The 26,953-nt window shown below is 38.7% G+C and overlaps 2 protein-coding genes across 4 annotated transcripts in view; both read left to right on the forward strand.

The window, feature by feature from the left end:
• Window positions 1–9,935, forward strand: part of PARG (poly(ADP-ribose) glycohydrolase) — a 113,239-nt gene extending 103,304 nt beyond the window's left edge. For all 3 annotated transcript variants that reach the window (XM_060286412.1, XM_030844064.2, XM_060286413.1), the window contains exons 17-18: window positions 8,266–8,394; window positions 9,090–9,935. In XM_060286412.1, the coding sequence (XP_060142395.1) occupies window positions 8,266–8,394; window positions 9,090–9,244 (284 nt within the window). In that variant the 3' untranslated portion in view covers window positions 9,245–9,935. The remainder of the gene's footprint in view (window positions 1–8,265; window positions 8,395–9,089) is intronic.
• Window positions 9,936–16,829: 6,894 nt separating this feature from the next.
• On the forward strand, window positions 16,830–18,279 carry FAM220A (family with sequence similarity 220 member A). Its single transcript, XM_060286007.1, is given in 4 exon segments — window positions 16,830–17,007; window positions 17,357–17,668; window positions 17,671–17,715; window positions 17,718–18,279. Coding segments are annotated over 4 exon segments (684 nt in total). The 3' UTR covers window positions 17,867–18,279.
• The last annotated feature ends 8,674 nt before the right edge of the window (window positions 18,280–26,953 follow it).

Genomic DNA, 26,953 nt, shown 5'->3' on the forward strand with positions numbered 1-26,953 from the left:
ATATATATTCTCATCAGCAGTACACAAGGGTTCCCTTTTCTCCACATCCTCACCAACACTTATTGTTGTCTTTTGATAATAGCCATTCTGAAAGGTGTGAGGTGCAATTTCATTGTGGTTTTGACTTGCATTTCCCTGATGATTAGTGATGTTGAGCATATTTTCATGTGCCTCTTGGCCATCTGTATGTCTTCTTTGGAAAAATGTCTATCTAGGTCCTCTGGCCAGTTTTTAATCTGGTTGTTTGTTTTTTTGGCATTGAGATGTATGAGTTCTTTGTATATTTTGGATATTCACCCCTTTTTGGATATATCATTTGCAAATATCTTGTCCCATTCAGTAGGTGGCCCTTTTCGTTTTGTTGGTTTCCTTCACTGTGCAAAAGCTTGTTTGTTTACTGTAGTCCATTTGTTGATTTTTGCTTCTGTTTTCATTGTCTCAGGAGACATATCCAAAAAATATTGCTAAGACTTATGTCAAAGAGCATACTGACTATGTTTTCTTCTAGAAGTTTCGTGGTTTTAGGTGTTACTTTTTTTTTTTTTTTTTTTTTTTTGCAGTATGCGAGCCTCTCACCGTTGTGGCCTCTCCCGTTGCGGAGCACAGGCTCCGGACGCGCAGGCTCAGCGGCCATGGCTCACGGGCCCAGCCGCTCCGCGGCATGTGGGATCCTCCCGGACCAGGGCACGAACCCATGTCGCCTGCATCGGCAGGCGGACTCTCAACCACTGCGCCACCAGGGAAGCCCTAGGTGTTACTTTTAATCCATTTTGAATTTATTTTTGTATATGGTATGTGAAAGTGGTCCAGTTTAATTCTTTCGCATGTAGCTGTCCAGTTTTCCCAACATCATTTATTGAAGAGGCTGTCTTTTCCCCATTGTGTATTCTTGCCTCTTTTGTTATAGATTAATTGCCCATATAAATATGGGTTCATTTCTGGGCTCTCTATTCAGTTCCATTGATCTGTGTGTGTGTTTTTGTTCCAGTACCATGCTGTATTGACTACTGTAGCTCTGTAGTAGAGTTTGAAATCAGGGAGTGTGATTTGTCCAGCTTTGTTATTCTTTGCCAAAAATTGCTTTGGCGGGCTTCCCTGGTGGTGCAGTAGTTGAGAGTTCACCTGCCGATGCAGGGGACATGGGTTTGTGTCCCGGTCCGGGAAGATCCCACATGCCGTGGAGCGGCTAGGCCCGTGAGCCATGGCCACTGAGCCTGCGCGTCCGGAGCCTGTGCTCCGCAACGGGAGAGGCCACAACAGTGTGAGGTCCGTGTACAGCAAAAAAAAAAAAATTGCTTTGGCTATTTAGGGTCTTTTGTGTTTCCATACAAATTTTAGAATTATTTTATTTCTGTGAAAAATGCCATTGATATTTTGAAAGAGATTGCATCAAATCCGTTATTGTTTTTGTAATTTTAAAAAATCTTATTAAAAATGTTCTCAACAACATGGATGACCTTGAAAGAATGATGCTAAGTGAGATAGATACCATATGATCTCACTTATATGTGGAACCTTAAAAAAAAAAAAAAGAGCTCATAGATACACAGAATAGATCAGTGGTTGCCAGAGGTATAGGATGGAGAGTGCACAAAATGTGTGAAAGAGGTCAAAAGGTACAGACTTCCAGTTATAAAATGAATAAATCGTGGGGATGTAATGTGCAGCATGGTGACTATAGTTAATAATACTGTATTGTATATTTGAAAGTTGCTAAGAGAGTAAATCTTGCAAGTTCTCATCACAAAAAATATGTAGCTATGTGTGGTGGTGGATGTTAACTAGATTTATTGTGGTGATCATTTTGCAATATATACAATATCTAATTATGTTGTACACCTGAAATGAATATAATGCTATATGTCAATTATATTCTGATTGTATAAAAAAAAAGAGTCAGCCGTAGGAACTGTATAAAAACCCCTCTTTTATAAGCCCACTTTCTCATTAGCCACATAGCATATATGAGCAAGGGAGCATTTAAATCCTAGATTAATTTCCAAGAGAAGAGAGCATTAAGAAAGAGATGTTCGCTGATGAACCAACATTAGAGAGGCAGAGCGGGTGCACAGAGAAGAATCAGAAGCTATGGTCCAGTTCAAAGTATTGATAGATTAAATAAAGTTGGTAAACAAAAACCCTTTGAGAGCAGATAAAGACAGGGCCAATATTAACTTCTCTGAACTGGCCATCTTTATCTGTCCCTAGGTCTTAGTAATGTTTCAGGAAGACTCATCTGAACCATCAGATGCTATCCCTACCCTATAAGAAAGAAGGGAGGAAGGACAGTTAAAACAAGCAAACAAAAAACTTCATGGAGGGAGAACATGGGCATATAATAAACCTTTAAACTTACATTTCTTTTATTAGAAATAAGGCTAAATATTTTTTAACATGCTTGTTGCCTAACTGTGCATGAGTTTTTCAGTTTGTAACAATTTAATTTTGAATGGCTTTCATTGTACGTTATGCTAACAACTAGTAAGAGAATATTTTTCATATATTCATTCATTCAACAGACATTGATTAACAGCTTTCTGCCCCAGACAGCCAATGGCCCTATGAGCCAGAGGGTAGGAAAGAAGGGACATAGGGAAGAGGGGCTTGATGCCTGTCCTCCAGCAGCAGCCAGTTACCTCCTGCAGGCTTGTGGAACCAAAGGGGCTCTCTCTGTCCTCCTGCCTGGCCCCTCATCTTTCTGAGGACCCTCTGGAGGCCCGTGGAAAAGAGCTTTTGAGTGAATGTGAATTCTCCTTTCTGGGGCTCATAGCTATTACAAAGTGACACTAACCCCCACCTCCAGTTCACACTTGGCTTTCAAAATTTTATTCTCACCCATTTCTATGGTAGCTACCTCTTTCTCCTGTGTTCTTTCAAGATAATAGTTCATGTGTTTTGTCTCTTCTTGGTAGAGCTTGTTGTACTTTGGTTGCCCTGAAAACTCAGCTCTCTGGTAGACTCAGGAAAAGTCATGATTCTGTAGATTACTTGGCCTTTTCTCATTGTTAGATGGAGTAGAAGCACTGTTTTTTGCTTTTTTTGTTTGTTTTTTGCAGCATTATTTATCCCATCTCAGTAGAGACTGTTGAGTGGGCTCCTGCCCCCTAAGTGTACCACCAGGCACCCATGAGATTTTTAGGAGATAACTTGAAACCATTTCTAAATAGTTTTTAAAGCAAATTATGTTTGTTTCATCTCTTATTTCTAATTTTATTGCATTGTAATCAAAGAGTATAGATAAAATTATCTCTACTTTTTAAGAGTTTTTTGGGCTTTTACTTGTGGCCTAACATAATTGTTGTATATATTATGTTGGCACTTGAAAAGACGTCTCTGAAGGGTATAGAATTTATACTTTGTTAGATTCTATACCTATTAGATCAGACCCTGTATTTTTCTAGTTTTGTTTGCCTGCTTTCCGAAGGAATCAAGTGGTGCTCTAAAGTTCTTTCTGTTGTGTTTTTGTCAATTTCTCATTGCACATCCTCAGTGTTTATTTTTTGTACCTCTCCATACTGTGTTATCTGACTTGTGAAAGATTATGCCATTGCTAGCTTACCATAATTTGAAGCTATCTTGATGCAGTCCTGTGCATTTTCTTTTCTATCCCCATTCCCTACCTTCACTACCTAATAGTGACTTGCAAATAAAATAAGCTTAATGAATTTCTATTTGACAAATAGAAATTTCAGCTCCACCGCTTTCTGGCTTTGTGACCTTAGACAGGTTAATTAATCTTTTGGTGCCTTTATTTCCTGATTTTCAAAATGGAAATAATACTAACGTTTATTCAGTTTTTGTAAGGATTAAGTGAGTTAATCCTTGTGAATCTTGAGTTTGTCCTTTAAAAAAAGCTGCTAGAACGTTCAGCATGCTACAGTATAGAGCTCAGTGTTAGCAGTTGTTACTAATGTTACATGCTAATGGCCTCAGACCATACCTGTGGTATAAAGTATCCATGGTTTTTCTCATTTTTTGTTTGGTTCATTTGTTACAAGAGGACACTGTGAATTGTTTTTTGACATTATTCATATTTATTTGAAGAATTTTCACAGCTTAACATTGATGCCAAAAAGAAAATTAAAACCAAGCTCCCTGCAGGTTAATTTAAGTGATTATTTTGGCACCTAGTTGTGCTTGAAGTTAGAATTTGATGGTTTTATATCATACTTGGAGTCAGTCCATACACCCTATTAGATTTGTGGTTTATTCTCATCTAAATTGTGATAACAGGAGAGTTCACTTAAATTGCGAGACATAATTGTCTAGATGTGCAAAGATCTTGGGGATGTAGTGAGGCCTGAAGACAGTTCTGTTTAAAATGATCTTTTGTTAGTGATTACTGATGTATTTAAGGTCAAGATTAATTTAAATTTCTGAAAATTTCCTTTGTGTATTTATAGTCTAATATCCAATGCAAGGAGAAAAGTTATAACAGATAATGGAATTATACTCTGAAAGAGTCTTTAGGGATCATCTGATTCAACTTCTTCATTGCACAGATGGCGAAAATGCAGGCAGGAGAGTTAAGTGACTTGGCCAAAGTCATAGAGCTTAGATAGCTAGCAGAAGGGCAAGGCCTGAGTTCAGGTCTTCAGTCTCCAGTCCCAGCTTTTGTTACCATGTGTACCCAAACAGAAATGGATGTGAAATCAAGAATGTAATATGAACTGGTTCTCTTATTAGGATCCAGGCTCTTTTTTGGTAGATCTGTCAAGCTTAGCTCCAGGAGCCTATCCACAGGGACAAAGTGGCCTGTGAAGCATTTAAAACTTAAACTCTATAGGGAGATACATTTTAAATGTTTTTATTAATATTTTATTTCATAAATGGCAAATGACCAGTGATCTAGTATTTCTGTATGTAAGGACGAAGTAGGACTAAAAGGACTTTTCTTTGGGTCTCTCTCTCCTCTCTGTCTCTTAAATAGGAAATACTTAAAGCCAAATTTCATTCAAACCAAAAGATAAAAAAATGATACCTCTGGTAGAAGAAGATGACGATTCATTGGTTTCCCTTTTTATATGTAGTTTAGGTTAATTAGGAACCTTTTAAAATTGAGTGCACTGAAGCTTTAATGTATGTACAAGTTGGTTGAGTGGTTTTAATTAAAACGTATCTCTATTTTGAGATAATTACTTTCAACACTCCAAGATTAATGAGGCCTAGTCATGGTACCTCACATGTTGGGGATACTCAATAAATATTAGTTTGGAAATTAGGAAATACTTTGGTATTTTAGAATATCACATGTATTCTAATGTCTTACATTGTTTCCCAAATTTGGAGATACTCAGCTATATCAAATTTACTAGTTCATCTTAAAAATATTTTTCCTTCCTACATAATTTTTAAACTTTTTATTTGAAAATAACTTCAAATTTACAAAAAGTTAACTCTGTGTATGTTTATGTACATATATGCTTGTGTATTATATACAATTTTTTTCTGAATGATTTGAGCTTGTTACATACATTATACCCCCTTTGCTAAATACTTAAGTGTGTTTTTCCTATTCTCTTATATAAACACATTACAGTTATAAATTCATAAATGTACACTGATATAATATTTTAATCTTCTCATCCCTGTTGCAGTTTTATCAGGTGCCCTAATCAAACCCGTTGTAGCCATTTTGCCCTCCAATACAGGGTCCAGGGTCAGGTATTGCATTTAGTTAATGTCTGAGCCTCCTTTTGAATCTGGGTATTTCCACAGCCTTTCTTTGTCTTTCTTTTATGACATTGACATGTTTGAAAAATACAACATTCCTTGAGTTTATCTGCTGTTCCCTCATAATTAGGGTTATAGTATGCATTCTTGATCAGAGCAATACCTATAGGTGATAGTGTCTGGAGGCACTTAGTAGTCATCTGACCCCATTAGTGACGTTAATTTTGGTCACCCAGTCAAGGTGTTATCTGATTTTTCCACCTCTGTTGCAGAGTTTTTTTCCTCTCTTGTAGTTAATTAAGTAGTCTGTAGGAAGACACTTTGAGACAAAATTTCCCTTAGGTTTAGCATCCTTTATTGATCTTTGCCTGATTCAGTCTTTACCATGAAGGTTGCAGAAAGAGGATTATCTCGTTCTAGCACTCCCTCCCGACTTACCCAGTTAGTCTTTGGCTTTCTCCTGTGAGTAAAAGCCCTTCTTTCTCTCTATTTATTATATATTATCATTGTGAACTCAGGAATTTATATTTTTTCAGTGATTTGTAAGTTATTACTGTACATAATATTTTGATGCTTAGCTTGTCCAGATTTGGCTAGTAGGAGCTCCTTCAAACTGGCTCTTATATTCTTGTGACAAACATCCATCAGTTTTCCTGTTTTTGAGCACTTCTTCACTTTCTGGTATAATAAAACATTCTGGGTTCATCTTGTACCTGTCCTGCCCTAACCATGGAATCAGGTGTTCCCTGAGGAATACAGCTCTGTTAGGTGGCATGGTATTAGATACCAAGATCTGGGCACTAGATGTGCTCATTGCTACTAAGATGTCTTCTTTTTGGCCCTTTCAGCAGACAAAACTAAGAAATGCACATACATACACACACACACTCACTCTCTCTCTCTCTCTCTCACTCACACACACACAAATGTACATATTTTAGAAGTCATGAGTACATACCAGTGCCTTCCATTTCAATCTATCAATCACCACAGAGTTCTTTTTTGTCTTTTCCCATTCCATGTTGTATTCCCTCTTCCATACTGAGAACTACAGCTGCCAGCAACATCAACAAATTAACTCATTTGTTCAGTCCTGAAATATATTTTAAAATAGTTTCAGAATTGCTTCACCTGTACTACTGTGGTAAGCAAATCTAGTAAAAAGAGTCCAGGAATTGTTTGCAATTCTTTCCTCTTTGCCCAAGACTGAAGGCATATTAGTCAAATATTGTGTTCATAAGTTACTTGGATTAGTTCTTACTTTCATCCTTTCATTTTTCCTTTCCCTGTAGTGCTATTCTTTTGAAATAAAATTAGGCTCATTTGTTTTACTTTGCTTTCAGCTACAGGTTCCTCCCCATTCCCATTCTTATTGTTTTAATTTTGTTTTGAATATGTAGAATATTAACATGCTCTCAAAAAATCAAAACTATATTTATCCTCCATAGTGTTTTAGTTTGATTCCCACCTCCCATTGTATGAAGGAAAAGATTTGTTACTAGCAAAAGGGCATTTATTGTACCTTTGTTCATTTTTGTTATTTAAAGTAAATTTTGTCGGGCTTCCCTGGCGCAGTGGTTAAGAATCTGCCTGCCAATGCAGGGGACACGGATTGGAACCTGGGTCCAGGAAGATCCCACATGCCATGCAGCAACTAAGCCCGTGCACCACAACTACTGAGCCTGTGCGCCTAGAGCCCGTGCTCTGCAACAAGAGAAGCCACCACAGTGAGAAGCCTGCACATAGCAACAAAGAGTAGCCCCCACTCTCTGCATCTAGAGAAAAGCCCATGCGTAGCGATGAAGACCCAGTGCAACCCAATGCAGCCCAAAATACATAAAATAAATTTATTTTTAAAAATAATTAAAAAAATAAATTTTGTCTATTGAGATTAAGATTATAAAGGAATTTAACTTTTGGAAATATACTCCAGGCTGAGTGATTTGTAACTCTGATTTGTGGGGACAGTGGTTCTCAATGATTTTCCTTTTCCAGTACACCAGAGTTAACTGTCCAATGTTTTCAGTAACATTCACTCCATGCTGTAGTGATTGGGTGGAGGTGGGAGTGCAGGAGGGATAAGGATGTCTTCTCTAACCCATTTTTGAGAATGCTTGCTTGCTGTAGGGTTAATGAGAACAGTAGAACCTCCCAAGTATATTGCTCTGGGAAATCACAGAGACTCCTTTGACAGAAAAAAAACAATGACTATGTATAAGATAAAATAATTAAATCAAGCAAGCAAACACAAAAATTTTAGTTCCAGATTAGTGTAAGTGAAAAAAAAAATACCACTTCAGTGCCTTAACTGTGCTGCCTCAGATGCACCTTCCTTTGTTTTCCCACAAAGATGCTTACTTACTTGGGAATTCTGTGGCTTGATGATATTCTCAGCAGCATGTCTGTTAAGTCACAAAACTAGATGATTTATATTCATCCTGTATTTGCCATTGCTAATAACGTGTATATTAGGTTTATAAATCTTTAATCCAGGATAAAGCTATGACACCAGCTATAATATTTACCTGGTTGAAAGAACAGAAGGTATCTTGAAGTGTCATAATATAGTTGTGTTTCTTCTCTTTGCTACAGCCTTAATACAGATACTGGCAGCTGCTGTAGCTGAGCGAGATGTGGTTTATTTCACCTTTGGGGACTCAGAATTGATGAGAGACATTTACAGCATGCACACGTTCCTTACTGAAAGGAAACTGACTGTTGGTAAGTAGGGGATAGTCTTGACACTTGGTATCTAGATGGATTGTACACCATCCAGGAGGAGCACTTGCTAAATCTGGATAGATCATAGTGGATAAGAAAAAATGGAAGTGTGACTTTGATGGGGCGACAAGGTCTTAGAGGGGCAACACTTGCAGAATCTTTTTCTGGCAAACTTTCCTCCTCAATCTTGAATGAGTATGTCAGCTTATTTAAGGCCGAGAAGTTGGAGTTAGTGTCCACTTTTTACTTTTTTGTGTATAGAAAACTGAAAGAGGGAAGGTATTGGCGGGTAAGTTAAAACCTAAGCGGCCTCACTCTGAGTCATGTTTATCAGACATGCCAGCATCCTCCATCTACTGTTTCAGCTGGACCTGAAAGGCCTTGCTATATGGGAGCTAAATGTAAAATTAGAGTTGCCACGAACTCCCAAAACAATGCATGGATGATGCACCATGTATAGCCTGCTGTAATTATGAACTAATAAGTAGTTTCTTTAAGGTATTCTAAAAAATTTTAACTTTATATCAGGAAAGCCTTCCAGGCTTTTTTTTTTAAAAATAAAGCCTTCATGCTCTATTTTCAAAAGCCAAATGTGAGTATATTATTTAGATTAAGATAAAACTGAAGTGTTCTGTAGTAGTTTTACCCATCTACATACCTTAATGTGCAAATTGGTCTGGCTTTCTGCTCTTCAGGAGAAGTATATAAGCTGTTGCTACGATATTACAATGAAGAATGTAGAAACTGTTCCACCCCTGGACCAGACATCAAGCTTTATCCATTCATATACCAAGCTGTTGAGTCTTGTGCGGAGACCACCAACCAGCCAGGACAAAGGACTGGGGCCTGAGGATCCAAGTGAATAGAACCTCCTTCCACCTCTCATGAGAAACATCCTTTCTGAACTGTCAGGTGTAACATATGAACTGACTTAATATAAATGTGTATATAATCCACATTTGTAGGCAAGGATGCAGTCCCTTCCACAAACATAGATTCAGACATATTTTGTTTCCATTTTTTTCTATTTCAGTCTTCATTCTTTGATTTTTCTTTCTTTTGCCCATAAGATTTCTTGTGAAATTTCATGAAAGTTTGTGCTCAGCCTGTCAGGTCTCTTTTTTGATGCCTGTATATTATACAAATTGCCTCTGCAGCTAGCAGATGCCAGGGAAGAAGGTGAAATCCGAGAATCTGTTTAACTAACTGGGTCTGCTAAAGATCTCCCTGTGAGCCTTTCACCCCCTACTCTTCTTATGATTGCATTGTTGGAGTTTTTGATTTTTGAAAATTAAGAGTTGGGGTTTTTTTTTCATACATGTTACATAATGCAGATCCCCTGCGTTAAAAGTTTTGTATTTAAGGCAGAATAATTTCCAGAAAGTTATTTTAGTGACATCACCTTTATCTGTAATGGTTTGTCTGTCCTTTTTCCCTGATCAATTTTTACTGATACTGTTTTTGGAAACTGACCTAAATGGAAGGAAATGTAGAATAAAAGTGTTTCCCAAATGGTGTTTAAAATACAAACAGATTCAAGAGACTTGAAGGATCTTTTGTTTCTTGGGGTTTTTTCTTTCTTTCTTTTTGAATTAGGATTATTGTTTGTTCCTTGGTGCTTGAGGCATATTCATATAACCAGAGTTTAGAAACTGGGAACTTCATGGTGATCTGTACATAGTGTAGTTTCCCTAGTACTCAAAGGTTATATAGTTAATAAATTTTCATTAACAAATCATTTGTCAAACTCCCATATCATCTATATTTCATATATATAAAAAATGTATGTTCTTTAAGTGTGTCTACATGCAAGCACATAAAATCTAAATAAAACTGGAATTGTGGAAATGATTAGGTTTAGGCTTTATTAGGGGCTCTGTTTAAAATTCTTTATTTACAATTGTGTCCATTTAAAATGGGCAACAAACATAAATAATAATGTCTCTCAGAAGTTAAAGCCAATGTCAATTCTGTGTTAACTGAGAGTAGAGTTTAAGCACAGAAGCACTTATTTATATTTCTAAAGTAATTCTAAACCATACTGTTGAAGTTCTAGTTTATAGTCAACTGTCAGGGAAAGCTATTGGTGGTCAAATCCTATTAATAAGGAGTTTTAAGTAGATGGTCCAAACACCTGGTATCAATATTGGCAGGGAAAAAATGGGGCCTTGGCCAGCATCTGCAACTCTTTTTGTTTATATAGAGATTGAGAGGTTAGTGGAATTTGGCACCTGAAGGCAGCCACTTGTCACTGATGAAGTTTTTTAAGATTTTTCATCATCTCTGAGTCCAAGGTGTCTGGCTTTATTTCTACTGGTACTAAAGTCTTTTCTTTCCTTCCCAACCCATTCCATGCTTTGGTTAAGCATTCATGGTATATTTCATTTCTTTTTATCTATCTCTATATTCTTTCCCTCTTATCTAGCCCCAAGACTAAGTAAACAGTTCTTTAAAATGTTGCATGAACAGTTTAGGAGGTTCATGTGGTAGAGAAATCATTGAGTCCAGGTAAGAAGTCCCCCCAGCCTAATATTACAGAATACAGGTACTAAGACTCAGCTCTTAGTACTGAACAGGTTGGTGACCAGGCCATCTTCCTGACTGCCTTTCTGCTATTGAGGGGTTTTCAAGAATAAAAGCCTGCCTACTTCTTTGTCCCAGTACAGTCTTGAATTGGGACGGTTTAATCATGAGGAATGTATAGAGAGAAATAATGTCCATTTTTTGTGGTGGGGAGGGTGGTGGAGAGAACATGATTACTTTGTTCCTAAAGGCCCTCTGTAAAAAGAGGGACAAAATCAGACACTGAACTAACATTTGTATCTATTTTAAGACATTTAACAGCACCTTTTTGTTCTCTTTCATTTAGGGTTTCTTTTATTACATGTTGTTTACCCTTCCCTTCTTTAATCTACTGAGGCATGAAAGGATATTTTCAGTTTAGAATTCTTAGGTTTTTAATATAACTCACTTGCTTTTCACTTTCTATCTAGCTCACTCAAAAGTACAATAACAGTTTAAGGAAACAATGTGGACTAATGGAAAGGGCGTGAGATTTAAAATCAGGCCAGCTGGGTTCAATTGCTAACTGTATCCCCAGCTAACATTTTAACCTTCTTTGGATAAACTGAATTGCTGAGCCTTACTTAACTCATTTAGAAAATGGGTTATTAGCACCTACCAAGAAATACTGTATATAAAGCAACGAGCATAGGGTCTGGCACTCAGTTGGTCCTTAATAAATGCCAACTATTTTAGTTGACCAGAAACATGTATGGGGCACCTACTGTACACTAGGGACTGTGCTCATTGCTTTATATATTTTAGCCCGTTTTACCCATGGGCTAACAGATGCCCAGACGTTAGGGAGTACCATCTCAACTTCCAGGAGTTCATTATGAAAGGAGACTTACTTTGTAATCTGATAGAGCAAAGGTTCTGACACTCTTGTTCTCTACCAAGTTCGTAGTACAGCTTATTCTTCATCATAAATAACTAGTTATCAGTGGGGTATATTAAATGGTCTCTGAGACTTACCTCTTTTCTTCCTGGTTGAAGTGACACTAAAGGCAAGAAGATAGGTATTTGAAAGCGAGATTGAAAAGAAGATCTAACCAAGCTCCAGGATTGCTATGTCAGGTACTTAGCCAATAATATATTGCTTTGGAAACCAAGCATTAAGTTGCCCCACTCCAAGAATATGACGGAACAAAAAAGTCACTGGATTATATTCTTTAACACTTCAACAGGAAGAGAAGCAATTGCATAGATTCTCACCTGTTTTCTTCTGTCTTCTCCAATCCATGTGGCTGCATATTCATGGCTTTTTTCTGATGTAAGGAAGAAGTGCATCCTAGGAAGTCTGCTTTAAAGACAAACAAAGGTTAAGAAGGTGTGTCCTTCCTCCTCTCAACCCTGTGGATCTGCCCCAGTCCTTTTTCTGGAGGGAAGGGAAAGACCAGCCATTCCTGGAACGTGAGCTCAGAATATTTAATGCTGTCCTTTGGGGGCTGGAAGTGGGTCCTAATGTGATACTTATTAGAACAAACTGCCGGAATCCACTGACCCACTGCTGTGCTCCGTGCCCACTGGAGTCCCTTAGTCCCTCCTCACCAGATTCACACAGACCTACTGAGCCTTTAAAGTGCAAGGTTTCCCAAAGAAGACAACCAAAACTGTTCATCTGATAACTGGTTTTATTTTTCCTGACTGTTTATTTTAAATGTAGGGCTAACAGGTCATGATGATTTTGAACCTGGGGGATAAGGAGAGATCTGTGCTAATGTTTACATGATTTTTCTAGGAAGAGAATAAAGAAATTTTGATCCCCTTGGTACCACCTAATATACATACTCTCATTTTATTTATTTTTTAATTTATTTCATTTATTTATTTTTGGCTCCGTTGGATCTTCATTGCTCCAGACGGGCTTTCTCTAGTTGCAGAGAGCGGGGGCTACTCTTCGTTGCAGTGTGCGGGCTTCTCACTGCAGTGGTTTCTCTTGTTGCAGAACACAGGCTCTAGGTGCATGGGCTTCAGTAGTTGTGGCATGCGGGCTCAGTAGTTGTGGCTCGTGGGCTCTAGAGCACAGGCTCAGTAGTTTTGGTGCACAGGCCTAGTTGCTCCGTGGCATGTGGGATCTTCCTGGACCAGGGCTGGAACCTGTGTCCCCTGCATTGGCAGGCGGATTCCCAACCACTGCACCACCAGGGAAGCCCCATGCTCTCATTTTAAAAATGTGTGTCTTAGGTATTTGGTTAAAGTTTTTGCATATAGATTTGTTATTCCACATTAGGTGTTAGGCATGTAGAAATGGTCACAGGCATAAGGAACTTTCCAAAGGTAAAGAGAATTCAGGATGCCTTAGTTTTTCTTCCTTGCCAGGTTCCTGAGGTCATGTTTCCTGTTCATTTCCTTTTCCTAGTTTCCATCTTCCCTCAAGAGAGCTCAAATAAGAAGATGTCTTGAAGGTTCTGAGGACCACCGTCCTTCCATTCATTCACATATTCACAAACACAAGTGCCTTCTCTGGGCAACCATTGAACTGTCTGCTCAGGGATGCAAAGATGAATGACTTGTCCTCTGCACTCAGATCTAAACTGAGGCACAGAGAGAGGGTGATGCAAAAAACCCCACAAATATCATTTTCTTTTCACTACTGTGTTGCAATTCAACCTAGAAAAACGAATTGAATTTTTATGCTAACAATTTTAGAAATTCGAATAGGCCCCTGGACAATGTCAGTTCACCAGAGTGTTTAATGCCCTTACACAACTTTCTCTGTTGGAGACTTGTATAAACAAATGGCCTAACTTATAACGTTTAGATGGGCTACCTAAATGCCCTTTCTTGACTTAATATAGGAGCTGGCATGTGGCTTCTTGCCATCTTGATTCCTATCATCTCAAGTGCCTGCCATCTTTGGTTCTTGGATTCTGAGAAAGTGGCACTGGACGCTAAAAAGTAGATTTCCTAATAGAAATGTTACTTTTCCCTATGGTGAGTCCACACAGGGTAGGTAGAAGGTCATGTTTATTTTAGCTGGAATTATATTGCCTCAGTTTGAAAACTATACATTTAATAGATGAAAAATGAAAATTAGCTTTTACTTGATATCAAGGAAAAAATAAATTTTACTTGGCATCAAAATATTTCAAAATATGGGAACCTTGGGGATAAAATAATAAAAGGGTCCTTGGTGGTGAAAAGATGGGAGACCATGGCAGAGTGTTGCATTTTCTATTAAGATTTGTAACAAGAACCTATAAAGTTGGGCATAAAAAATTTCAATATTTTGGAAGAAATATACTCACTGTAGAATTGATAATACTCTCAAAAATATACCCTGATCTGCTCTTGAACATGTATGAAGCATCGTCATCAGAATCTTGACCTTGCAGTATTTTAGAGTATTCATTTATTCCACAGATACCATATTTCATTAATTCTAAAATATTTTTTTTCACATTGTAGCATCTGGAATCCAAATACTTCTAAAACTTGGTGGTATATCATAATTTAATTTGCAGTATTTTTTAATGGTAATAAAATAAATGTATTTTATAATCTATGGAATCTTATATTTGAGGAAACATAGTAATTAGAATGCCAGCCATATACCAGTCAGTTTTAAGCTTTGGAGCTGTAATTGTGACCAAGATAGACTGGGTCCTTGTTATCAAGTTTACACTGTAGTGGAGAACACAGACAAGAGCTTGTAACATGACTTAGACTGGGTAGTCAGGAAATGGTTTTCTTTTTAAGGGGAATTTCAGACATATACAAAAATAAAGTAGGGTAATAAACCTACATACATCACCCATCTTCAACAATTACTAATTCATAGCTAATCTCGTTTGCTCCATATTCCTACCTATTACCCACCCCAGTTTTTTGAAGTTCACCCCAGACGTAATATATGTCTTTAAAGACTGTACCACAATACCATCACACTAAAATAGAAAGGACTTCTTATTCCAAAATATGGAGTACACAAACATTTCCCTATTCTTCCTGCTAAGTACAGCTAAAAACCATGAACATGATATATAAAACAAATATAAAATTCTGAAAGGGGGAAGAGAGAAGGCAGACTGGCTAGGGGAATCCTGGGAACCAAGGAACAATACAGTGGTAAGTTCCCTGGATTTTGTTATTGGTCTTATATTCTATAGTGATTACTGGAAAAGGCAGCCACCTGGAAATTCTGAGTGCCGATAAAGAAAGGCCCAAGAAAAGCCTACTCCCTTTAGCCAATGGACCAGGAAAGGGGCAGCCTACAAGACAGAAACTTTTATGTAATAAACCCTCTATTCAAGCCAAACACACAAAAACAACAACAAAACTAAGACCCTACCAGCAAAGATAATGTATAGAGCCTAGACTTTCACCCTTTCCAGGTTACAACAAAATGCTCCAGTAGGTCAGGTGGTAAAGGGGGTCTCTCCCAACGCAGTGTGAGTGGAGAACACATGCGAACACTGGACTTCTATCTCCACCTGGGCTAACATGGCTCCTCTCCCGTTTCCTGTTAGGTGCCCTGCCCCTTCCACTAGGAAGTGTCAGAGGAAGCCTAACTGACAGAACTTTTTCCCACTTCTCAGCAGAACTGAGGCCATTCATGCACTTCCATCTACCATTCTGCATTGTCAATGGAGAATACATGAAGAGCATCAGGGTGCTCCCCTTCCTAGCCAGAATTATGTCAGCACAGCCTACTGTGGAGCCTGAACTCCAATTTCTACCAAGCAGTGACAAGGAGCCCTCCCCTCTATGTGTCAACTGAGGCAGAGAGGAGAACCTGAACATCCATCTCCATCTGGCTGTAACGAGGCAGTGTCTTGTTCCCCAGCTGGAACAGTACCTGAGGCCAGCTAAAACAGGTATCAGGGCTTTCCTGGTGGCGCAGTGGTTGGGAGTCTGCCTGCCAATGCAGGGGACGCAGGTTCGTGCCCCGGTCCGGGAAGATCCCACATGCCGCGGAGCGGCTGGGCCCATGAGCCATGGCCGCTGAGCCTGCGCGTCCAGAGCCTGTGCTCTGCAACAGGAGAGGCCACAGCGGTGAGGCCCGCGTACCACAAAAAGAAAAAACAAAACAAAACAAAAAAAACAGGTATCAGAGGAGGCCTGCTAAAACACAAGATTTAATGAGATCCCAGATTCTCATAATATCCAAAATGTTCAATGAAAAATCACTTTGAATGAAAAGTCACTTATCATACCAAGAACCAGGAAGATCTCAACTTGAGTGACAAAAGGCAACCAACAAACAGCAATACGGTGATGACACAAATGTTAGAATTACCTGACGAGGATTTTAAAGCAGCCATCATAAAAATGCTTCAACAAACAATTATGAACACTTGAAATAAATGAAAAAGTCTCAGCAAGAAAGTAGAAAGTCTCAACCAAGAGGTAGGATATATAAGAAAAACCAATTTAAAATTTTAAAACTAAAAAAATACAATAACAAATTTTTAAAAACCCTCCAAGAATGAGCTCAACAACAGAATAAAGAGGATAGAGGAAAGAATCAGTGAACTTGAAAATGGAACCATAGAAATTAGCCAATTTGAACAATGATAAAAATAGACTGAAAAATAATAAAAAATAGGGCCTCAGGAAAATCTGAGACTGTAACATATAACATTCATATCATTGGAATTCCAGAAGAGAGGAGAAAGATGGTGTGGGATGAAGAAGTGTTCAAAGAAATAGTTTCTAAAAAAATTCCCCAAATTTATCAAAAGACATAAAAACCTATAGATTCAAAAAGCTGAATGAACTCCAAACAGGATAAACTAAAAAAATTCCACACCAAAAGCACATCATACTCAAACTTCTGGAACCAAAAAAGAAAAATTATTGAAAGCAGTCAGAAATGACATCTTACCTGCCAGGGCAGAGGCCAGGAGACATCACGGTGGTGGGTCTATATGGCAGCAGCTCTGTGGGGCTGTCTGGCTCTTATACTCGGCCACCACCGGCTCCTACAGGGTCTTCTGCAAGGGGCTGACCCAAATACTGCTTGTCTTAGACCTGGCCTGGTGGCTGCGCATCAACTTCCCCTACGTCTTCATCATAGCTTCCATGATGCTCAAAGTCCACATGCAGGTTCATATTGAGATCCGTCGAAGGCCTTCCTCGGACTGACAGACGTGTCCTTAGGCTCGGGGCATCAGAGAACACCTGACATCAGAGAGTCAGGGACTCAGCATCCGCCTCGCAGAAGAGAAGGGAGCAGGTGATGACTCAGACAAAATACTGTATAGACTTAACAGAACACAGGAGAGCCCTTGCCCATCAGATATAACTTCCAGGACGAATAAGCTTGCAGTTGATGTAAATGGTAATTCACAAAATGAGGAGTTAACACTGGAAATGAAAATGATCTGAGTGAGGTCAGCTTCTTGCTTCACGATGGCAACAAAGCACTTCCATGTTTGCAAGAATCAATAAGAAGAAATTCAGCTTCAGCAGCTGTTCAGAGGAAGACTGGATCTGTTCTTTGCTCCTGCAAAAGAGTGTTTTGCTGGGGTGTCCTGTGGCACTGGAGAAGCTCAGGTGAGGCACTGGCTGGGAGGAGGGCCCACTGCCACTGAGAGCCACAGAGGACAGAGCCACAAAGGAGAGCCTGGGGAGTCAGGACTACCATCCTCTCAAAAATGGTCAGAAATGGGGATTTGTGAGGCTGAACCACCAAGTGCTTTTCTGGAGAGGCTAGACTCTGAGTTGGAACTGTCTTGCCTGCATTCCATCCTGTCTACACTGCTGCAGCACATCCCCAAATATTCTTGAATGATGAGACAAAATGTGTTTTCCTGGCCATTCAAAGCTCATGTTTTCAGAGCAAACAGTAGAATACAAGAAAATGCTTTCATGTGAAAAAAGTACCTCAAATGATCTGCAGATAACACTGGCATTACTGGCTCTACAAGCTTTTGAATTTGCAAATCTGTTATGTCATAATTAAGGTACAAGCAGAACAATAAAAATAGATTAATTTTAAAAGTCCTAAATGATTTCTTTTGCATTAAGTCTGGATGCAAACCATGCAGCCATGAAGCTCCTGCTTTGGTTTGTATGACCAGATAGACTTAAAGTAAGTGGAATTCAAATTCATGGAAAGCTGGTTGATATGGAAGGAAATTTTTGACTTTTTAATTGTGCTTGAAAGACATTCAGGATTGGGAAACCATTTCAAGGAGAATATTGATATATCCTACATAAATATCAGATTAGACCCTAAAGATTTAACATGAAGCATTTAATATGCCTTCAACACCCATTCTAAAGGGCTACGGTCCCAGATACTGTCTCTCCAGACTGTCTCTGACCATCTAATGGAAGTAGATATTTGTAAAATCAACCCCTCTGTACTTGCTCTGAGCCAGGCTGAGTTGATGGTAAGCTGTTACCATTTCTGCATTTTTTTTTTTTTTTTTTTTTTTGCAGTACGTGGGCCTCTCACTGTTGTGGCCTCTCCCATTGCAGAGCACAGGCTCCGGACGCGCAGGCTCAGCGGCCATGGCTCACAGGCCCAGCCGCTCCGCGGCATGTGGGATCTTCCCGGACCGGGGCACGAACCCGTGTCCCCTGCATCAGCAGGTGGACTCTCAACCACTGCGCCACCAGGGAAGCCCCATTTCTACATTTTGTAGAATAATTTTGGTCAACAAAATTTGATTTCTCTTCTCACATGCCTTTCCTTCCACTTCAAATGCAATAAATGGAGGCCCTACAGTGAAAGTTGCAACATTAACCTTACCTTTAGATAAACCTTTCTCTAATTAGGAACCCTAGCAGTGTTATTTGAAATAAAAAGGAGCTTGAGGCTATCTGTCGTTGCTCAGTTATAGAGAGGCAAATCAAGTATTTCCCTTATAGAAGGTTTCCAGTTTATAGGAGTCAAGGTATCTCTTACACTTAGATTTTTCTGGGTTAACTCCTTTTGTTGTGTGTTAATAACTTTGATAAAAGGCACTTAAGAGTGTAAGTTTTTAAGGAGTCCCAAAGTAAGACTTAACCAATTTCAGAATTGTCTGACTGCATATATTAGTTTATATTGTGTGCTAAATTACTATGCCGTGTGCTATTTTAGTGTTTTGGGAAAATGAAAAATAAAGCCCATTCTTTGGCATAATAAATGTCTCATTTTATGTGTGTAAAAGAAAATTACAACTGGTTTCTCATCAGGAACAATGAAGGCCAGAAGGAAGTGGCACAACACTTTTCAAATTCTGAAAGAAAAGAACTGCCAATGCAGAATTCTATATCTAGTAAAAATATGCTTCAGGGATGAAGGGGGAAAATCAAGGCATTCTCAGATGAAGGAAAACTAAGAGAACTTGTTTCCAGCATACCTGCCCTAAAAGAATGACTAAAGGAAGTTCTTGAAACAGAAAGGAAATGATAAAAGAAGGAATCTTGAAACATCAGGAAGAACAGAAAGAGTAAAAATATGGATAAATACAGTACACTGTATTTTTCTTGAGTTTTCTAAATTACGTTTGTTGAAGCAAAAATTATAGCTGTCTATTGTGGTTTTCAATGTATATACAGGAAATAAGACAATTATAAATGGGAGGGTCAAGGGCATAAAGAGAGGTAAGTTTTTTATACTTCACTCAAACGTAAAATATTGATGCCAGTAGACAGTGACAAGTTATGTACTTATAAGGTAACACCTAGAGCAACCACTCTGAAAGCTATAGAAAGAGGTACACTCAAAAATGCGATAGATACATCAAAATGGAATTTTAAAAAAATGTTCAATTAACCCACAGATAGGCAGGAAAACAGAAAAATGTTAAACATAGAGAACCAGAAAATAAAAAATAATGGCAGACTTAAATATGCATACATCATAATTACATTAAATAACAAGACACTAAATATTAAAGACAGAGATTGGCAGTGCATTAAAAATATGACCCAATTATATGAACTATATGGTATCTGTAAGAAACTCACTTCAAATATATGATAAAGGGAGGTTGAAAGTGAAAGGATGGAATAAAAGATATACTTTGAAACATTAATCAAAAGCAGGAGTGGCTATATTAGTATCAAATAATGTAGACTTTAGAGCAAGAAATTTAGGGATAGGGAGGGATGTTTCATAGTGATAAAAGGGTCAATCCACTAAGAAGACAGCAATCTTAAATTTTTATGTACAAAGTAATAAGGATGCAAAATATGTGAAGCAAAAACTGACAGAAATGAATGGAAACAGACAAATATAAAATTATAGTTAATGACTTCAACATCCCTCTCTCAACAATTGATAGAACAATTTGATAGAAAATCAGCAAAGGGAATTCCCTAGCGGTCCAATTGTTAGGACTCTGCACTTTCATGCTGAGGCCACGGGTTCAATCCCTGGTCAGTGAACTAAGATCCCACAAGCCATGTGGTGCGGCCAAAAAACACAAAGAAACAAGGATATAGAACTCAACATCATCCCATCAATCAATCAATGTGATCTAAACACTTAAAAAACACTCCACTCAACAATGACAGAATGCACAATCTTTTCAAGTACCTGGGGAATATATGTCAAGATAGACCATTCCTAAGCTATAAAACAAACCGCAACAAATTGAAAAGAATTGAAATAATATAAAATGTGTCCTCTGGCCACAATGGAATCAATTAGAAATCAATAACAGAAAGCTAAAAGGAAAATTTCCAAACACTTAGAAACTAAACAACACACTTCTAAATAATTCATGGGTTAAGTCTCAAGGGAAATTTTAAGATATATGTTTAACAGAATGAAAGTGAAAATATATACACACTACTGTATATAAAACAGATAACCAACAAGGACCTACTGTATAGCACAGGGAACTATACTGAATATTTTGTAATAACCAATAAGGGAAAATAATCTAAAAAAAAATATATATATATATATATATATATGAACCACTACTGTACACCTGAAACCAACTATATTTCAATTAAAAAGAGGAAAGATCGCAAATCAAGGCTACTACCTCAAGAAACTAGGGGGAAAAAAGCAAAATAAACTCAAGCAGAATGCAAAAATAAAGAGCTGAAATGGGACAGAAAAAAGTTAATTGAGAAACACAAATGAAACAAAAAACTTTGAAATGTTCAATCAAATTGACAAACCTCTCACAAGACTGAAAGGGAAAAATAGAGAAGACTCAAGTTACTAACATCAAAAATAAAATAAGCGATATTACTATAGACCCTGCAGACATTAAAAATATAATAATGGAATACCACAAACAACTCTACACATATATCTGACAACTTTGATTATATGCAGCAATTCCTCAAAAAGTACAAACTACTACAACTCATCAAATATAAAATGTATAATTTGAATAACCATATAACTATTATGGAAATTGAGTTTGTAATTTTGTAACTCTCACAAAGCAATCTTCACACCTACATGGTTTTATTGGAGAATTCTACCAGCTGTTTAAGGAAGAATTAACATGACTATAAAAACTCTTCCTGAAATAGGAGAGAGGAGGGAAAACTTCCCAATTTGTTTTATTACCTTGATACCAAAGCCAAAGACAGTAAAAACACAAACAGAACTGCAGACCAATATCTCTCATGATTAGAGATAGAAAAATTCTTAACGAAGTGTTAGCAAATAGAATTCAGCAATATAGTAAAAAATTATACACCATGACCAAGTGGGATTTATCCCAGGTATGCAAAGCTGGTTCAATTAATGTAATCATAGCAATAGGCTAAGGAAGTCATATGATATCAAAAGATGCAGAAAAGGCATTTGACAAAATCCAAGACATATTCATGATAAACATTCAGCAAACTAGAATACAGGGGAACTTCCTCAACATGACATACACACACAAAATCTATAAAAGTCTACAGTTAACACTGTGCTCAATGTTTAGAAACTAGATGATTTCTTCCTAAGATCAGGAACAAGGCAAGGATCTCTCACTACGTCTATCCCACATCATACTGGAAGTTCTAGCTAATGCAATATAACAGTAAAAGGTATACAGGTAGGTTGGGAAGGAAGAAATAAAACTGATTTTGTTCCCAGTTACATGATTATTGTTGTAGAAAATCCCAAAGATGAACAAAAAACTCCTGAACTAATAAGCCACTGTATTAAAGTTTCAGGATACAAGGTTAATACACAAAAATCAATTGCTTTGGGACTTCCCTGGTGGTGCAGTGGTTAAGAATCCGCCTGCCAGTGCAGGGGACATGGGTTCAAGACCTGGTCTGGGAAGATCCCACATGCCATGGAGCAACTAAGCCCTTGCACCACAACTACTGAGCCTGTGCTCTAGAGCCCAAGAGCCACAACTACTGAGCCTGTGTGCCACAACTACTAAAGCCCGTATGCCTAGAAGCCCGTGCACTGCAACGAAGAGTAGCCCCTGCTCACTGCAATTAGAGAAAGCCCGCGTGCAGCAACGAATACCCAACGCAGCCAAAAATAAAATAAATAAATTTTAAAAAATCAATTCCTTTGCTATATACCAGCAATAAACAATTGGAATGTGAAATTTAAAATATAATGACATTTACATTAGTAGCCCAAAAATAAAATAATTAGGTATGTCACAAAATATGTACAGGATCTGAGAAAAACTACAAAACTGATTAAACAAATCAAAGATGACCTAAATGAATGGAGACATAATCCATGTTCATGAATAGGAAGACTCAATATTGTCAGGATGGCACAATATGCATTGATCCATAGATTTCAATGCAATCTCAGTCAAAATCCCAGGAAGTTATTTTTGGATATAGACAAACTGATTCTAAAGTTTATATGGAAAGGCAAAAGACCCAGAATGGCCAACATAATACAAAACGAGAAAAGCACCATCAGCAGGCTTACATTACCTGACTTCAAGTCTTACTATAAAGTACAGTAATCAAGACAGTGTGGTATTGCCAAAAGTACAGACTAACAGATCAATGGAACAGAATAAAGAGCCCAGAGATAGAACCACACAAATACAGCCAATTGATCTTTGGCAAAAGAGCAAAGGCCATTCAATGAAGAAAGGATAGCCTTTTCAACAGATGTTCAAACTGGACATCCACATGCAAAAAAATTAATCCATACCTTACAGCTTTCACAAAAATTAACTAAAAATAGGTCACAGGCTAAATGTAAAACACAAAACTCTAAAATTTCTTGAAGCTATAACACAAGCCAAAATCTAGATGACTTGGGCTTGGTGATGAGTTTTTAGATACAACACCAAAAGCATCATCCATGAAAGAAAAAATAGGTTAAAACGAATAACTCCTCCTCTGCAAAAGACACTATAAATGAAATGAAAAGGCAAGCTACAGACTGGGAGAAAATGTTTGTGAAACACACACTTGATAAAAGACTTGTACATTCCAAAATGTATGAAGAACTCTTAAAAACTGAACAATAACAATCCAATTAAAAAATAGACAAGAGAACTGCTACACATGTATTAGAATGGTTAAAATCTGCAGCACTAACAATATCAAATGCTGGTGAGAGTATGGAAACAAAGGAACTCTCAGTCATTGCTGGTAGAAATGCAAAATAGTACAGCCACTTTGGAAGACAGTTTGGTAGTTTCTTACAAAAGTAAACTTAGTCTTATCATATGATCCAGCAATCACATTCCTACATATTTACCCAAGTGAGATGAAAACTTATGTCCACAGAAAATTCTGCACACGAATGTATACAGTGGCTTCATTTATGATTGTCAAAACTGGAAGCAATCAAGAGCTCCTCTGGTCGGTGAACAGCCTGTGGAACATCCATACATTGGAATATTATTCAATGATAAAAACAAATGAAATACCAAACCACAAAAAGACATGGGAGAACCTCAAATTCACATTGCTAAGTGAAAGAAGCCAGTCTGAAAAGGCTACATATTGTATGATTCTAACTATATGACTTCTAGAAAAGGTACAACTACAGAGATAGTAAAAAGAACAGTGGTTGCCAGGAGTTTGGAGTGGGGAACAGAGATGGGGGAAGGAGTGAAAAGTTGGGGCATGGAATTTTTAGGGTGATCAGACTATATGATAATGTAATGTTAGATACATGACATTATGCACTTGTGAAACCCCACAGAACTGTACAACACAAGCAGTGAACACCAAAGTGAACTAGGGACTTTAATAATAAGTAGCAATATTGGGACTTCCCTGGTGGCGCAGTGGTTAAGAATCCACCTGCCAATGCAGGGGACATGGGTTCGAGCCCTGGTCCGGGAAGATCCCACATGCCGCAGAGCAACTAAGCCCGTGTGCCACAACTACTGAGCCTGACAGCCACAACTACCGAGCCCGAGTGCCACAACTACTGAAGCCCGCATGCTTAGAGCCCATGCTCCGCAACAAGAGAAGCCACTGCAAAGAGAAGCCTGCGCACCACAACAAAGAGTAGACCCCTCTTGCCACAACTAGAGAAAGCCCGTGCACAGCAACGAAGATGCAACGCAGCCCAAAATTAATTAATTAAAAAAAAATAATAAGTAGCAATATTGACTTACCTTACAAATGTACCACACTAATACAAGAAGTTAAGAATAGGGGAAACTCTGGGGAAGAGGAAGTGTTTAGGAACTACACATACTATCTTGTGAACTTTCTGTAAACCCAAAATTTCTCTAAAAAATAAACTCTCTTTTAAAAGAGGGGGAGGGAGGCGGGGGGAGGCAATGAGAAAGAGAGAATAGTATGAGTTGATTGTGGGGCCGGACTTCGCATGGCTTTGAGCTGCATTGAAGATTTCACTGTCTAAAAACAATGGGGTGCCACTGATAGGACTCAGGTACCCAGTGTCAAGGTTTAGGGTTGAACATCTGCTATTTCCAGGCCTCTTGTTGATGATGGAGGTCTTGAGACTTTTTCACTAGTCTACTGAAATGTAATTCTCTGTACCTTCATGTGTCTATGAATATACCAACTCTCCCTTCCTTTTATAAAATAGTAAGCCTAAATTCAACAAACATTTGCTCCAAATACTGGAATTTTAAGAGTTTATCAGTCCTTGAGGATATGAAGGGGCCCAGAGAATTCTATCAGTAAGGTAGAGTAAATGATTTTTTAAAAACCCCAGGGCTTCCTCGGTGGCACAGTGGTTAAGAATCCGCCTGCCAGTGCAGGGGACATGGGTTCAATTCCTGGTCCGGGAAGATCCCACATGCTGCGGAGCAACTAAGCCTGTGTGCCACAACTACTGAGCCTGCGCTCCAGAGCCTGCGAGCCACAACTACTGAAGCCTGCACACCTAGAGCCGGTGCTCCACAACAAGGGAAGCCACCGCAATGAGAAGCCCATGCACCACAACGAAGAGCAGCCCCCGCTCGCCACAACTCCAGAAAGCCTGCGCGCAGCAACAAAGACCCAATGCAGCCAAAAATAAATAAATTAATTAATTAATTAAATTTAAAAACCCAACTATACTCTAGATATAACATACCTTTATGGATTTTTTTGTTCTTGAAAAGTCCCACCTCCTTTCAGCCTCCCCCCAAGTGAATTAAAACTAAATCTAGGAATAGTAAATGGTAAGCAAAGGGGAGAGAAAGGGCTGTCCTGAGGGTGGGTGCCAAAAATTGCACTATAATTTGTATTACTATACTTTGGGCCAATAAAGAAGGGGGAATGACTAGGCAGATTAAAAGAAGAGTCAATTAAAACAAAAGAAATGGAAAATAAAATTGGTTAAATGACGGATTAGACACAGTTGAAGACAAGGTTTGAGATTGGCAGCTATATCTGATTACTCAAAGTGAGATATAGAGAGGCAAGTCAATGGATAAAAATTAAATGAGATGGTTCATTTGACAGCCTTCACAGATCTGTCTTTTGATTCAACAGTATTTGGATGGAAGATAACCCAGGACTATTCTCCTTCTAGGCTCTGACCACACTTCAATGTTCTGTCCAACCTCAGCCTCCAAAGTACCTCTGAACCAGCTCACGTCTCATGCCTCCAAGACCAGCTAACACTGTATTTTGTGGCCAGTGCCTTGTCTCCAACAAGAGCTCCCAGATCCTTCAGAATTATTCAAATGAGGCCAAGACCACTCACTATCCACTATCTGGCCAAGCTGCATTTGTGAATCTCTAACACCTGTCTCTGGGCTTCTTTCTTCCTTCCTTTCTCTTCCTTTCTTCATTTCTCTTCCTTTCTTCCTTTCTCTTTCTTTCCTTCTTTCTTTCTTTTCTTTCTTTCTATCTTTCTTTTCTTTCTCTCTCTTTCTTTCTTTCTTATTTATGCCATGTTGGGTCTTCATTACTGGGCACGGGCTTTCTCTAGTTGCAGTGAGTGGGGGCTACTCTTCGTTGTGGTATGCGGGCTTCTCGTTGCGGTACGTGGGCTTCTCATTGCAGTGGCTTCTCTTGTTGCAGAGCACAGGCTCTAGGCATGTGGGCTCAGTAGTTGCAGCACATGGGCTCTAGGGCACGCAGGCCCAGTAGCTGTGGCACACAGGCGCTAGAGTGCAGGCTGAGTAGTTGTGGCGCATGGGCTTAGTTGCTCTGCAACATGTGGGATCTTCCTGGACCAGGGATCAAACCTGTGTCCCCTGCATTGGCAGGCAGATTCTTAACCACTGCACCACAAGGGAAGTCCCTGGGCTACTATTTTAATTGCAACAATGTGGCCCTCTAAAGGGTGTGTGCCACTTCTGGAAGTTGTCAAGGCAGAAGCACAAAGGCACCAATGCCTCCTTGCAAAACTAGTTTAGTGATGGTGCCTTCTTTGAGGATAAACAGAAGCCATCTCAAGATGAGTCAGGTTGCACCTTGGATGCCTTAGAGGAGAAGAACTGAAGCTGGCCCTAATAGATCTGCATCCTCTGGGCTCTGACAGCACAGCTCCTCGTGTCCGTGACTTCTGAAAGCACCACTTCCTACAGCAGGAAGTGGAACGCATCAAGAAGATGTGCTTCCACCTGACCAACCTCTACACGTCAGGCTCGGGTAGTACCTCTTTGAAAGACTCACACTCAAGCATGATTAGAGACCTCCTGAATTCAGTGGCCCTTGAGGGGCGCTCTTACATTCCCCT

The sequence above is a fragment of the Globicephala melas genome, chromosome 16 (assembly GCF_963455315.2).
Source record: "Globicephala melas chromosome 16, mGloMel1.2, whole genome shotgun sequence".
Classification (NCBI taxonomy): domain Eukaryota; kingdom Metazoa; phylum Chordata; class Mammalia; order Artiodactyla; family Delphinidae; genus Globicephala; species Globicephala melas.